We start from the raw sequence: 15,593 nt of genomic DNA, 5'->3' as shown, positions 1-15,593 counted from the left end.
TATGCTAACATCCCACAACAATTCCCCAATTGGAATTACTTGCCTAAACTTCCAATCATACTTATTTTCTAATATCAACCATTGTTTCTGCACTTAAGGCAGACTTGCCATTAGAACAAGATGGAATTAGGACAACTGTAAAGCTCGTTAAACGTGGGCTAAAATTAACCTTACCTGGCTGTCGTCAGCCATTATGTGTAGCCCGTTAATTAAGGCTCTGCGCCTCTGATACTGCAGCTGTTCTGATAGGCTACTGTAGCTTTTCTGTAGCTGTTAAACTCGTCTAATCGTATCCGTTGAAAACCGGTCAGTGAACCGTCCTCAAACACAATGAACTGATGTCAATATGGACATTAACCTTCACATAAAGATATACATGACGTCAGATATGCCTAGACGTATTGTTGACTTGATCAGAATACATATCATACATAGTACGTGCTGTTGACAGCCTACCCCGAAATCAAACAGGAACATGGATTTTGTGAAATCTGTTGTGAATGTATAGGGATGTTTTTACAATTGCATAACTGCCTTCATTTTACTGGACCCCATGAAGAGTAGCTGCTGTAGCTAAAGGGGATCCACAATAAATACAAATACAAACCCAATGCAACATGATAATACATGCATCAACTTGTTTTGACATATCACATGGGATATGACAGTAAACCAACAGACCTTGAGAGGAGATAAAACATCATCTGTTGATCTATTTCACAGGTTTCTGGTGCTTTCTAAGCATTCTACATGTGTTGGGGAAGGACAGTGGGATCTCTCCAGAGCATCTAATTACATCAATCATGTCTTGCCATGCATGTGATATGAGATAATGTTATGCACCACGTAAATATACATTGCCTAAGGCTGCAGTGCTATACTCCATGGAGACAGTGCTCAATGTTTATTTTACATGATGGATATATGCTACTTCATTTCATACAATCAATCATCAATCAATCAGTACAATTTATTTATAAAGCCCTTTTTACATCAGCAGATGTCACAAAATGCTTATTCTGACACCCAGCTTAAAACCTCAAATAGCATGCAATGCAGATTTAGAAGCACGGTGGCTAGGAAAAACAGGAACCTAGGAAGAAACCTAGAGAGGAACCAGGCTAGTCCTCTTCTGGCTGTGCCGGTGGAGATTATAAGCGTACATGGCCAATAAGGCCAGATCATTCTTCAAGCATTGTAGTTCAAACATTCTTCATAGATGACCAGCAGAGTCAACAAAATAATGTGGTTATAGAGGGTGCAACAGGTCAGCACCTCCGGAGTAATTATCAGTTGGCTTTTCAAAGCCGAACATTCAGAGGTCGAGACAGCAGGTGTGGTAGAGAGAGAGAGAGAGAGAGAGAGAGAGAGAGGTGGGGGAGAGAGAGAGCGAAGATCGAAACAGCAGGTCCATGAAAAGGTATCACGTCTGGAGAACACACATGCCTCTTCATGTGATACATGATGTTTGGCTGTGCTGTGCTAAGTGTTATCTTATGGGTTTGGTGATTGTTCTGTGTGAAGCCGTATTCTGCATTGCATCATGGAATGTGATGTGAAATCCCTGGGCCTATGGCTGTTGAAGCTACTCCACTGCACTGCTGCTCCACTGCACTTCCCTTCTCCCCCGATTGCTCAGTTTGGCCTAGCGGCCAGCTCTAGGAAGAGTCTTGGTGGTTCCAAACTTCTTCCGTTTAAGAATGATGGAGGCCACTGTGTCCTTGGGGACCTTCAATATTGCAGAAATGTTTTGGTACCCTTCACCAGATCTGTGTCTTGACACAATCATGTCTCTGAGCTCTATGGACAATTCCTTCGACCTCATGGCTTGGTTTTTGCTCTGACATACACTGTCAACTGTTGGATCTTATATTTTCAACATATTTTCAACATATACAAAACATCTAGCTGCAGATAGCTAATTCTCCTCTATGTGTTTTCCCCTTGCTGCTAATAAGCTCTTACCAATCGAACTAAATGCATAGACATCTGGTTATCTGACAGTCTATGCAGCAACTATTGTATTAGAGTCAAGCTGTGGTTATTTTATTTATTTTCCTAGACAAGTCAGTTCAGAACAAATTCTTATTTACAATGACAGCTTAGGAACAGTGGGTTAACTACCTTGTTCAGGAGCAGAACGTCATATTTTTACATGGTTAGCTCAGGGATCTGACCTAGCAACCTTTCAGTTACTGGCCCAACGCTCTAACCACAAGGCTACCTGCTGCCCCAAGTCCTGCCAACTCAAAAACTGCACAATAAATGTGTAACCAAGGGAGAACTAGTGCATTTCTCTGAGAAAAGCTGCTTCAGTTTTACTAATCTTCCAAAACACTTGAAATTCTTGTAAAATAATTTGCATTTATTTGATCAAATAGACTTTGAAAGGGTAGACATGCAGAAATTCCTCTTTTCAAAAGTCTTGCTGTTACAAAAGTAGATCTTCATGCAGCTTAAGAGGTTACAGGTTCTTCTTGGTGAAGCGCCTGAATGGCTTCATCATTGCTGAAAAGACCCTGACAATCAAGGATTGTTTTTTGACAGGCTGAGATATGGAGGGAGAATCCTCTCCAACTGGAGCTAGAAACACAAGAGAAATGGATGGGGTGAGAGAGAGAGAGAGAGATGCAGTATAGTAACGTTGAAAAATAACAGTGCAGTGAGTTTGGTAGGCATACCTATGTTTCTAACACACACCTAAACAAAACTACAAGCTTTAGCAGAGCTCTAAAATCCTTACCTATGCAATGTCCATCAGTAGAGGGAATCTCAGTCTGTTCCTGGACTGAATGGCAGTCCTTTTTGTTTCCTCTCTTGGAACGCTAACAGAAGAAAGGTCAAGAAAATGGTACAGAGAATAAATAAATAAATGGAACACTTCTGAATCCAAGGCAACAATTTAGTGATGAATAAAACATATTTATCTCATGTATTTGTCTTATCATATCAATAACATCAATAACATCAGCACCTAACTGGAACCAAAAACAAATGCTAACTCCCTGCTATACCTTGAAGTTGATCCTGAGTTTGGTCATTGAAAAGCAAAGGAAGCTCCTTCTTGCTTTCTGCTCAGCCCCCCTCTCTGTCTCAGCCTGGTCTGATGGGTTTGTTGCAGCAGAAGCTGGTCTTGACGCCTCCTTGCATCCCTGTACCAGCTGCTGGGTCAAGGACTTTACCAGGACTCTGTCAAATGCAGGGTCCTGGGAGGAAATAGCTGCTTGCAGGGTGTTATAAGAGCCAAACTCCTCCATGAGGTTTTTATGTACACCTCTGAACACCCTTTGGATGTTCAGGTTCTGGGAATATGCCTTTGTCCTGGAGAATCTGGATGCAGCACAGAACTCAGACAGGACTTGTCTGATGAGTTGCTGAGATGTTTCTGTCAGATCTGCTGCCTGTTGGGAGGGTCCATCTAGGGCTGAGGGTCTGATCTCCGATAACAACCTTATCACCAGTATGGTGACCAAACAGATGACATCATCTTTGCTGGAGTCCATCAAGTACTGCAGCGGGAATGCAGTGGCACTGCTGATGTCCGGGGTGATTAAGAGCTCCCTCAGATGGCCAGAGCTGCTGGGGATACACTCTTCCTTCTCTTCAATGTCAATCCCATCTCCCTTTGGTACCAAAGAGGTTCCCTTGCTTGTGAAAGAAGGAGTGGAGGATCGTTCATCTGTGTGTGCCATCATCTTTGTCTTTAGGTCACTTGAAGAAATATCTGGCATTTTAGAGACCCTGGTGTCGATGAAGGAGCTCCTGACGATGGGGCAGGTCAGATCGAAAGGCACTTCGTCAGGGATGGGAGTGCCAGGGAGGTTGATCTCTAACTCACACTCTGACCTAGGACTCTTTGAAGAGCTGGACAAGGAACTACGACCATTTAAAGAAGTGGACAAAGATGAACAGGTTCTAGGGATGTCTTGGCAGACTTGTTCACTGTCATCCTCACTTTTCTCAACCTCCTTCAGCATAGTTCCTACCATATCATTGATCTGAAGGAGCTCCCTGGAATCCTTAATTCGCCCTAAGTTTGAGATTTCACTCTGGATAGCAACCAGGATTTCCCCAAGGGTCTCTTTGGAAGAAGCATTTTCTGTCCTTTCGGATCCGGGTGGCTTCAGCCCTGTGAAGAAATCCTTAAGTGTGTTCTTCATACTGACGCATATGGTCTTAGCTGTTGACCAAAGCTTCTCCTCTGATATTTTAACACTCAATTCAGTATCATCCAGTTGGGAGCCCCCGTGGGAGCACTGCGAAACTCTCCCACTTCTTTCCAGTAGCACAGTGTCAGTGGACTCATTTTTCTGGAAAATAGTCGCCATTCCTTTGACAAAGGTTTCCACTAATCCAGAGGCTGTATTCTCAGAGGACATGGAGGACATGGATTCTGAAAGGACATGGATCTCTGATGGTGAGCTAGATGATAAGCCAGCCTGCAGACTTTTCTGAAGACCAGTATGGCTGATCTGTGTGATAAAGGAATGACTGGATCTCATCAGCACTTTACTCACTGCCTCTTCTGCCTGAGTCTGGAAGTCATTGCTAGAGAGCTTCTTAATGCTCTGAATCAGACTAGTAGAGGACTCTGTGATTCTGACACTCTCTTCTGAGCTCAGTTGAGAATATTGAGTACTCACGCTCAAGTCTTCATTGGGTGAGGGTGACTGGGAAATAGTATAGTCATCGAGCTTTGATAGGACACCATCAACAAACCAACAAGCCTCTAGGGACTCATCAGATGAACTGACAACGGCCAAGGATTTACTCTCCACTTTTGATAACTCTGACTTGTAGATGGAAAAAACACTGCTAAGAACTTCTTGAGTACTGGTATCCAGATTGGAGAGACAGAGAGCTGGTATTGGTTGGCTCTCACTGGGAACTCTACTAAGTTCGGTGCTGGGTAACTGGACCTCAACAGTTGAAACAGTTGCCTTTTCCAGGGTGTCTGAAGACTCCTGAAGAGAAGCATCCTTAGCCACACCTTCTTCTCGAGCGGATAGAGTTAAAAGGTCCCTCAGCTTTGCTCGTATACGGCCGTAGAGTGTGCGGGCTAGAGAGAAGGTTATCATCTGTGAAGATCCTGTTTTGTGGTCCTTTACAGGAACTGGCCAATCAACTGCTTCACATGTGCCTTCAAATGATGCTATCGTCTCCATGCCTCCCACAAATGCCTTAACAATCACTGTGGCAGTGGAGGTTACAGGTGTCAGGGCTGTGCAGCTGGTATTCAGGGGAGCTTCAGTAAGGCTAGGTGCAGCACTAGAAGGCCTAGAGGAAGGATCCATGCCAGAAGAGCTGCTGACTTTCCTTGTAAGGATGGTGCTCACCGCCTTCAGGGCTTTAGACTGAAAGTCGGGGCTAGAGAGGGTCTGAAGCTTTCTGGCCACCACACTGGTAGAGGATCCAGTCTCTTTGAGAAAGTGAGTGGTCCCTTCTTTCCCAGATGGACACTCAACATCAAGGTCACATTGAAGATTGGTCAGAAATTTAGACCCCAAGATTGTCATCTTCTTGGCCAGATCCAATAGGATGTTGAAGTCCTGTGCCATTTTGTCCATTGTGCCGACAATGGCATCCAGCACATCATCGGTCACAGGGTCCATGAGGGGCTCGATAAACCCTACCCACTCTGGCTCAGACGTTTGGCTCTGTAGCTCGGCCAGGATCTGCACCGAGGCTACCCGAATGACCTCCTTGCCTACTGCTATGTCCTGACTGTCCATAGGGGGGCAACTCCCTGAGCTGGCCTGAATGGCCACTGAGAGGCCAGAGTTAAGCTGGTGTACTACCTCTCCCACAATAGCACAGCTCAACTCAGAAGAGCTGGAGGAGATGGGGTTGGAGTGACCCTCAACCAGGGATATCAGGAGGCTCTCTTCCGTTACCCCAAAAAGAGCCTTAAGAGGCTCCTCCATGAGGGGAGCCTCTCTAGTTGCAGGCAAGCTCTGCAATGAGGTCTGGGACCTTGAAGATAAACACACAATCACCACAAATGTGACCAACTGCTATCTAATCTGGGTCATTAGTGAGCCTGATAACCAAATTAGAGCAATGATGGTTTACTTCTCATACCACCGTAGTTCTAGAAGCCTAAAGCCAACTGACACGATTTTTTGCCTGATTTTTTATGTTTGTACGACATCAGAATATGATTAATTCTGAAAGGCTGATCTATTTATTCATAGATGACTTTATGGCTTACCCAGTTAAAAATGACTTTCACCTAGACCCACCCCCTCAGTGGCAACATTTCTGACCAGAACTTAAAACTACAAGGTGTGAATTCCAAGTTAATAATTTATGATAAGTATGGGTCAGGTCTTGCAATTATTAAGTTGAAATATTGCTGTGAACATACCTCTTAGGCGAACAGCATGGTGATGAGGTTCTGCGAGTGGATTTTTGGCGGAACCCTGCACTGCCATTCCTCCTCCTCTCCTTAGTCCAGTAGTTCATCTCACTGATCAGCAGCCTTTTCTCTCTCTCATCCAGACTGCCTAAGGAATCCTCAGACCCTGTCAGAGAGCACTGGGATTCTGGGGAGGTTGCCCCACTCCTCAGGTTCACCCCCATGATACGAGCTAGCGCTGGTAGGAGAATGCGGAGGGCTGTCTGGGTCACGACTTTAACAATCTTCAGACACAGCATGGAGAGCTGCTCGAATGTGAGCTATGGCCAACAAACAGAGTAATGTTTTTGTCAATCAAGCAATTCCATGACACCATTCCCTATATAAGGGCACAACTTTTGACCAGAACCTTATGTGGAGAGACTTACGTTATTTTTCATGCCATGCTGAATCACCCTCCATTGGCTAGAGAAAAGAAAAGAAAGGAAACATATTTTACCTGCACACTGGTGTTGAGTTAGTGGAGTCACTAGATAGCCATGTCAGGGAAAATAAAAGTGTATTTAATTAAGCTATTAGCAAGTACATGAGACATTTTGTTCTTGATTTACAGGAAGAGTTAGGGGTGTGGTTACAGTGATGTTAGGTGTAGTGTCTAAAATCCCATTTGTGGTTAGAAGGTGCACTATGACTATAAATTCAGAGTTGTTGTATGTGAGGTTGGAAAAAGACATGGGACTTGCTCATCAGTTAGACTCCTCAGGAAGGAGAGGAGGATTGGGGCACAGCATGTCCCAGTCTTGAGAGAAGGCATTAGAGTCCTCTGAGCCTCCTTCTCCAGCTGCTCAATGATAGATCCCCTTTCCCGGAAACCACACCCGGGTGTCTGAGAAGACTCTGGGAAACCGCAAAGAGAAATCTAAAGTTGAATCTGAACTTGATCCCTCATTTCTTTCACCTTTAGTGATTTGATTGCACTGGACAGGTAAAAGCACATCTCTCTGCGTGCCTCCACTATATTGCTTTCACCTATATAGATACTATCTTCTCAGATCAGTGCTGATGAATTTGAACACAACCTGCAACCAACATGAAGTAATCTCAGACCTGCACCAATGCTGCTGTCTTCCTCCACGGAAGTCTTCTTGGCGCGGCCACTGGACTTACGTTTAGCCTACATGACAACAGATTATAGGTCTCATAGCAGATCCAAGGTCAGTGTAGCGTCTCCTCCTAATGCTTTAAGGCTAGGATTTAGTGACAGTAAACTAATCCTAGATCTGTGCCTAAGTAGGCAGAACATGTGTAGAGGACAGCATATTTCTTACCTTGCCTCCTGTCCTGTTCTTGTTGGTCTCATGTGTCTCTGTTTCATCCTTCATATTCTCCACAACCTTATTTTGGTCATCCGGGGGATCCTCCCATTTCACGCTCTGGTGGATAAATGAGAGGTCAATATCAGTCCTAGGTTGTGACTTTGTGAAACAACTTATTCGCTAATATTTTAAACAAAACGGCAATAGTGGTCAGATTTCAGTCCATGGATCAAACCAGTGAGACATATTGCTTTGGTAGTGACCTACTATATTGTTAGTAATTTCTCCTCTAAACTCAAAATAGGCTAAATGAACCATACCTTGCTGTCATCTGACATGATGTGTAGGAAATACTAATACCTCCTTTAAAAATACGTCAGTGAACCATCGGCAGACAACTGAAGTGAATATGAATGTCCTTGAATTATGCCTAAGCATTGTTGAATACTCGATTCCGATTGGCTGAAGCCAGAGCATTCTTCAAAGATGTCATACACACATGATGTCACAATTAGGCCTAAATCTAATGTCTATATGAACTGTCAATGTCATTAGAAAACAGATCATAGCTTGTCAGCAGGGCTCAGTTCTATGGATATCTCATGCGGATTTTTCTGCTAACCTACGTATAACGATACTATAATTACATTATTTTCATCCATCCGTCAACACAAATGGCATGTCAACGTTCCCCAAATAATAAAGCCAAGTCGAGATGTATGGTTCTTCATCCAGAGGACGAAGCACCATTGTATCATCTAAAACCTTCAGAGAGATCCCTTAAAACTGTAGTATAAATTCTCCACATCTGTTCTGGTAGCTAGGTTAATTTAGCGAGACATGGCCAAATCCAACACATAGCGTTTCTACTGGGTCCTGCTTAGAGGTGACTGTCTGTCATGTTGCTAGTTGTAATGACGCTTTTAAAACAACAAAAGGTATTTGTAATTGCTCTGGGAGCTAATTATTGCAGAGCCCAGCTACACATCCTGCTCACTGGGCTCATTATGGACAGCCAATGAGCAGTTCAGGTGAAAAAGTCAGCCAGATCTGATCTCTATAACATACATGATACTAGGATCCTGTAGCAACCTGCCGGCCTGCACAATCCTCCATGGCACGAATGCTACACGCGCAATATATTATGCTAACATCCCACAACAATTCCCCAATTGGAATTACTTGCCTAAACTTCCAATCATACTTATTTTCTAATATCAACCATCGTTTCTGCACTTAAGGCAGACTTGCCATTAGAACAAGATGGAATTAGGACAACTGTAAAGCTCGTTAAACGTGGGCTAAAATTAACCTTACCTGGCTGTCGTCAGCCATTATGTGTAGCCCGTTAATTAAGGCTCTGCGCCTCTGATACTGCAGCTGTTCTGATAGGCTACTGTAGCTTTTCTGTAACTGTTAAACTCGTCTAATCGTATCCGTTGAAAACCGGTCAGTGAACCGTCCTCAAACACAATGAACTGATGTCAATATGGACATTAACCTTCACATAAAGATATACATGACGTCAGATATGCCTAGACGTATTGTTGACTTGATCAGAATACATATCATACATAGTACGTGCTGTTGACAGCCTACCCCGAAATCAAACAGGAACATGGATTTTGTGAAATCTGTTGTGAATGTATAGGGATGTTTTTACAATTGCATAACTGCCTTCATTTTACTGGACCCCATGAAGAGTAGCTGCTGTAGCTAAAGGGGATCCACAATAAATACAAATACAAACCCAATGCAACATGATAATACATGCATCAACTTGTTTTGACATATCACATGGGATATGACAGTAAACCAACAGACCTTGAGAGGAGATAAAACATCATCTGTTGATCTATTTCACAGGTTTCTGGTGGTTTCTAAGCATTCTACATGTGTTGGGGAAGGACGGTGGGATCTCTCCAGAGCATCTAATTACATCAATCATGTCTTGCCATGCATGTGATATGAGATAATGTTATGCACCACGTAAATATACATTGCCTAAGGCTGCAGTGCTATACTCCATGGAGACAGTGCTCAATGTTTATTTTACATGATGGATATATGCTACTTCATTTCATACAATCAATCATCAATCAATCAGTACAATTTATTTATAAAGCCCTTTTTACATCAGCAGATGTCACAAAATGCTTATTCTGACACCCAGCTTAAAACCTCAAATAGCATGCAATGCAGATTTAGAAGCACGGTGGCTAGGAAAAACAGGAACCTAGGAAGAAACCTAGAGAGGAACCAGGCTAGTCCTCTTCTGGCTGTGCCGGTGGAGATTATAAGCGTACATGGCCAATAAGGCCAGATCATTCTTCAAGCATTGTAGTTCAAACATTCTTCATAGATGACCAGCAGAGTCAACAAAATAATGTGGTTATAGAGGGTGCAACAGGTCAGCACCTTCGGAGTAATTATCAGTTGGCTTTTCAAAGCCGAACATTCAGAGGTCGAGAGAGAGAGAGAGAGAGGTCGAGAGAGAGGGGTCGAGAGAGAGAGGTCGAGAGAGAGAGGTCGAGAGAGAGAGGTCGAGAGAGAGAGAGAGAGGTCGAGAGAGAGAGGTCGAGAGAGAGAGAGAGAGAGAGAGAGAGAGAGAGAGAGAGAGAGAGAGAGAGAGAGAGAGAGAGAGAGAGAGAGAGCGAGAGAGAGAGAGAGCGAAGATCGAAACAGCAGGTCCATGAAAAGGTATCACGTCTGGAGAACACACATGCCTCTTCATGTGATACATGATGTTTGGCTGTGCTAAGTGTTATCTTATGGGTTTGGTGATTGTTCTGTGTGAAGCCGTATTCTGCATTGCATCATGGAATCCACTGCACTGCTGCTCCACTGCACTTCCCTTCTCCCCCGATTGCTCAGTTTGGCCTAGCGGCCAGCTCTAGGAAGAGTCTTGGTGGTTCCAAACTTCTTCCGTTTAAGAATGATGGAGGCCACTGTTTCCTTGGGGACCTTCAATATTGCAGAAATGTTTTGGTACCCTTCACCAGATCTGTGTCTTGACACAATCATGTCTCTGAGCTCTATGGACAATTCCTTCGACCTCATGGCTTGGTTTTTGCTCTGACATACACTGTCAACTGTTGGATCTTATATTTTCAACATATACAAAACATCTAGCTGCAGATAGCTAATTCTCCTCTATGTGTTTTCCCCTTGCTGCTAATAAGCTCTTACCAATCGAACTAAATGCATAGACATCTGGTTATCTGACAGTCTATGCAGCAACTATTGTATTAGAGTCAAGCTGTGGTTATTTTATTTATTTTCCTAGACAAGTCAGTTCAGAACAAATTCTTATTTACAATGACAGCTTAGGAACAGTGGGTTAACTACCTTGTTCAGGAGCAGAACGTCATATTTTTACATGGTTAGCTCAGGGATCTGACCTAGCAACCTTTCAGTTACTGGCCCAACGCTCTAACCACAAGGCTACCTGCTGCCCCAAGTCCTGCCAACTCAAAAACTGCACAATAAATGTGTAACCAAGGGAGAACTAGTGCATTTCTCTGAGAAAAGCTGCTTCAGTTTTACTAATCTTCCAAAACACTTGAAATTCTTGTAAAATAATTTGCATTTATTTGATCAAATAGACTTTGAAAGGGTAGACATGCAGAAATTCCTCTTTTCAAAAGTCTTGCTGTTACAAAAGTAGATCTTCATGCAGCTTAAGAGGTTACAGGTTCTTCTTGGTGAAGCGCCTGAATGGCTTCATCATTGCTGAAAAGACCCTGACAATCAAGGATTGTTTTTTGACAGGCTGAGATATGGAGGGAGAATCCTCTCCAACTGGAGCTAGAAACACAAGAGAAATGGATGGGGTGAGAGAGAGAGAGAGAGAGAGAGAGAGAGAGAGAGAGAGAGAGATGCAGTATAGTAACGTTGAAAAATAACAGTGCAGTGAGTTTGGTAGGCATACCTATGTTTCTAACACACACCTAAACAAAACTACAAGCTTTAGCAGAGCTCTAAAATCCTTACCTATGCAATGTCCATCAGTAGAGGGAATCTCAGTCTGTTCCTGGACTGAATGGCAGTCCTTTTTGTTTCCTCTCTTGGAACGCTAACAGAAGAAAGGTCAAGAAAATGGTACAGAGAATAAATAAATAAATGGAACACTTCTGAATCCAAGGCAACAATTTAGTGATGAATAAAACATATTTATCTCATGTATTTGTCTTATCATATCAATAACATCAATAACATCAGCACCTAACTGGAACCAAAAACAAATGCTAACTCCCTGCTATACCTTGAAGTTGATCCTGAGTTTGGTCATTGAAAAGCAAAGGAAGCTCCTTCTTGCTTTCTGCTCAGCCCCCCTCTCTGTCTCAGCCTGGTCTGATGGGTTTGTTGCAGCAGAAGCTGGTCTTGACGCCTCCTTGCATCCCTGTACCAGCTGCTGGGTCAAGGACTTTACCAGGACTCTGTCAAATGCAGGGTCCTGGGAGGAAATAGCCGCTTGCAGGGTGTTATAAGAGCCAAACTCCTCCATGAGGTTTTTATGTACACCTCTGAACACCCTTTGGATGTTCAGGTTCTGGGAATATGCCTTTGTCCTGGAGAATCTGGATGCAGCACAGAACTCAGACAGGACTTGTCTGATGAGTTGCTGAGATGTTTCTGTCAGATCTGCTGCCTGTTGGGAGGGTCCATCTAGGGCTGAGGGTCTGATCTCCGATAGCAACCTTATCACCAGTATGGTGACCAAACAGATGACATCATCTTTGCTGGAGTCCATCAAGTACTGCAGTGGGAATGCAGTGGCACTGCTGATGTCCGGGGTGATTAAGAGCTCCCTCAGATGGCCAGAGCTGCTGGGGATACACTCTTCCTTCTCTTCAATGTCAATCCCATCTCCCTTTGGTACCAAAGAGGTTCCCTTGCTTGTGAAAGAAGGAGTGGAGGATCGTTCATCTGTGTGTGCCATCATCTTTGTCTTTAGGTCACTTGAAGAAATATCTGGCATTTTAGAGACCCTGGTGTCGATGAAGGAGCTCCTGACGATGGGGCAGGTCAGATCGAAAAGCACTTCGTCAGGGATGGGAGTGCCAGGGAGGTTGATCTCTAACTCACACTCTGACCTAGGACTCTTTGAAGAGCTGGACAAGGAACTACGACCATTTAAAGAAGTGGACAAAGATGAACAGGTTCTAGGGATGTCTTGGCAGACTTGTTCACTGTCATCCTCACTTTTCTCAACCTCCTTCAGCATAGTTCCTACCATATCATTGATCTGAAGGAGCTCCCTGGAATCCTTCATTCGCCCTAAGTTTGAGATTTCACTCTGGATAGCAACCAGGATTTCCCCAAGGGTCTCTTTGGAAGAAGCATTTTCTGTCCTTTCGGATCCGGGTGGCTTCAGCCCTGTGAAGAAATCCTTAAGTGTGTTCTTCATACTGACGCAGATGGTCTTAGCTGTTGACCAAAGCTTCTCCTCTGATATTTTAACACTCAATTCAGTATCATCCAGTTGGGAGCCCCCGTGGGAGCACTGCGAACCTCTCCCACTTCTTTCCAGTAGCACAGTGTCAGTGGACTCATTTTTCTGGAAAAGAGTCACCATTCCTTTGACAAAGGTTTCCACTAATCCAGAGGCTGTATTCTCAGAGGACATGGAGGACATGGATTCTGAAAGGACATGGATCTCTGATGGTGAGCTAGATGATAAGCCAGCCTGCAGACTTTTCTGAAGACCAGTATGGCTGATCTGTGTGATAAAGGAATGACTGGATCTCATCAGCACTTTACTCACTGCCTCTTCTGCCTGAGTCTGGAAGTCATTGCTAGAGAGCTTCTTAATGCTCTGAATCAGACTAGTAGAGGACTCTGTGATTCTGACACTCTCTTCTGAGCTCAGTTGAGAATATTGAGTACTCACGCTCAAGTCTTCATTGGGTGAGGGTGATTGGGAAATAGTATAGTCATCGAGCTTTGATAGGACACCATCAACAAACCAACAAGCCTCTAGGGACTCATCAGATGAACTGACAACGGCCAAGGATTTACTCTCCACTTTTGATAACTCTGACTTGTAGATGGAAAAAACACTGCTAAGAACTTCTTGAGTACTGGTATCCAGATTGGAGAGACAGAGAGCTGGTATTGGTTGGCTCTCACTGGGAACTCTACTAAGTTCGGTGCTGGGTAACTGGACCTCAACAGTTGAAACAGTTGCCTTTTCCAGGGTGTCTGAAGACTCCTGAAGAGAAGCATCCTTAGCCACACCTTCTTCTCGAGCGGATAGAGTTAAAAGGTCCCTCAGCTTTGCTCGTATACGGCCGTAGAGTGTGCGGGCTAGAGAGAAGGTTATCATCTGTGAAGATCCTGTTTTGTGGTCCTTTACAGGAACTGGCCAATCAACTGCTTCACATGTGCCTTCAAATGATGCTATCGTCTCCATGCCTCCCACAAATGCCTTAACAATCACTGTGGCAGTGGAGGTTACAGGTGTCAGGTCTGTGCAGCTGGTATTCAGGAGAGCTTCAGTAAGGCTAGGAGCAGCACTAGAAGGCCTAGAGGAAGGAGCCATGCCAGAAGAGCTGCTGACTTTCCTTGTAAGGATGGTGCTCACCGCCTTCAGGGCTTTAGACTGAAAGTCGGGGCTAGAGAGGGTCTGAATCTTTCTGGCCACCAACCTGATAGAGGATCCAGTCTCTTTGAGAAAGTGAGTGGTCCCGTCTTTCCCAGATGGACACTCAACATCAAGGTCACATTGAAGATTGGTCAGAAATTTAGACCCCAAGATTGTCATCTTCTTGGCCAGATCCAATAGGATGTTGAAGTCCTGTGCCATTTTGTCCATTGTGCCGACAATGGCATCCAGCACATCATCGGTCACAGGGTCCATGAGGGGCTCGATAAACCCTACCCACTCTGGCTCAGACGTTTGGCTCTGTAGCTCGGCCAGGATCTGCACCGAGGCTACCCGAATGACCTCCTTGCCTGCTGCTATGTCCTGACTGTCCATAGGGCGGCAACTCCCCGAGCTGGCCTGAATGGCCACTGAGAGGCCAGAGTTAAGCTGGTGTACTACCTCTCCCACGATAGCACAGCTCAACTCAGAAGAGCTGGAGGAGATGGGGTTGGAGTGACCCTCAACCAGGGATATCAGGAGGCTCTCTTCCGTTACCCCAAAAAGAGCCTTCAGAGGCTCCTCCATGAGGGGAGCCTCTCTAGTTGCAGGCAAGCTCTGCAATGAGGTCTGGGACCTTGAAGATAAACACACAATCACCACTTATGCCATGCAAATGTGACCAACTGCTATCTAATCTGGGTCATTAGTGAGCCTGATAACCAAATTAGAGCAATGATGGTTTACTTCTCATACCACCGTAGTTCTAGAAGCCTAAAGCCAACTGACACGATTTTTTGCCTGATTTTTATGTTTGTACGACATCAGAATATGATTAATTCTGAAAGGCTGATATATTTATTCATAGATGACTTTATGGCTTACCCAGTTAAAAATGACTTTCACCTGGACCCACCCCCTCAGTGGCAACATTTATGACCAGAACTTAAAACTACAAGGTGTGAATTCCAAGTTAATCATTTATGATAAGTATGGGTCAGGTCTTGCAATTATTAAGTTGAAATATTGCTGTGAACATACCTCTTAGGCGAACAGCATGGTGATGAGGTTCTGTGAGTGGATTTTTGGCGGAACCCTGCACTGACATTCCTCCTCCTCTCCTTAGTCCAGTAGTTCATCTCACTGATCAGCAGCCTTTTCTCTCTCTCATCCAGACTGCCCAAGGAATCCTCAGACCCTGTCAGAGAGCACTGGGATTCTGGGATTCTGAGCTAACCATGTAAAAATATGACGTTCTGCTCCTGAACAAGGTAGTTAACCCACTGTTCCTAAGATGTCATGGTAAATAAGAATTTGTTCTGAACTGACTTTT

General features: G+C 44.2%; 2 protein-coding genes across 2 annotated transcripts; both read right to left on the bottom strand.

Moving 5' to 3' along the window:
• Positions 1-1,870: 1,870 nt before the first annotated feature.
• On the bottom strand, positions 1,871-6,554 carry LOC118964852. The gene is made up of 4 exons (XM_036979652.1): positions 6,368-6,554; positions 3,015-5,973; positions 2,744-2,825; positions 1,871-2,583 (listed from the first exon to the last, which is right to left on the bottom strand). Exons 1-4 carry the CDS (start codon positions 6,463-6,465, stop codon positions 2,465-2,467), a joined length of 3,258 nt encoding a protein of 1,085 aa, XP_036835547.1. The 5' UTR covers positions 6,466-6,554; the 3' UTR covers positions 1,871-2,464.
• Positions 6,555-10,785: 4,231 nt separating this feature from the next.
• LOC118964854 lies at positions 10,786-14,157 on the bottom strand. Its single transcript, XM_036979657.1, has 3 exons — positions 11,939-14,157; positions 11,668-11,749; positions 10,786-11,481 (listed from the first exon to the last, which is right to left on the bottom strand). Exons 1-3 carry the CDS (start codon positions 14,087-14,089, stop codon positions 11,363-11,365), a joined length of 2,352 nt encoding a protein of 783 aa, XP_036835552.1. The 5' UTR covers positions 14,090-14,157; the 3' UTR covers positions 10,786-11,362.
• Positions 14,158-15,593: the final 1,436 nt, after the last annotated feature.

The sequence above is a fragment of the Oncorhynchus mykiss genome, chromosome 6 (assembly GCF_013265735.2).
Source record: "Oncorhynchus mykiss isolate Arlee chromosome 6, USDA_OmykA_1.1, whole genome shotgun sequence".
In the NCBI taxonomy this organism is placed as follows: Eukaryota; Metazoa; Chordata; class Actinopteri; order Salmoniformes; family Salmonidae; genus Oncorhynchus; species Oncorhynchus mykiss.
The sequence above is the reverse complement of the archived record's forward strand: the minus strand, read 5'-3'. Positions and strand labels throughout refer to the sequence as shown.

Coding starts and splice junctions, on each gene's coding strand:
- LOC118964852 (XM_036979652.1), bottom strand. CDS start 6,465: ATGAACTACTGGACTAAGGAGAGGAGGAGGAATGGCAGTGCAGGGTTC. Junction 5,974..6,367: donor CCATGCTGTTCGCCTAAGAG/GTATGTTCACAG, acceptor TTTATCTTCAAG/GTCCCAGACCTCATTGCAGA. Junction 2,826..3,014: donor AACTCAGGATCAACTTCAAG/GTATAGCAGGGA, acceptor TTCTTCTGTTAG/CGTTCCAAGAGAGGAAACAA.
- LOC118964854 (XM_036979657.1), bottom strand. CDS start 14,089: ATGGAGACGATAGCATCATTTGAAGGCACATGTGAAGCAGTTGATTGG. Junction 11,750..11,938: donor AACTCAGGATCAACTTCAAG/GTATAGCAGGGA, acceptor TTCTTCTGTTAG/CGTTCCAAGAGAGGAAACAA. Junction 11,482..11,667: donor TACTGATGGACATTGCATAG/GTAAGGATTTTA, acceptor TTGTGTTTCTAG/CTCCAGTTGGAGAGGATTCT.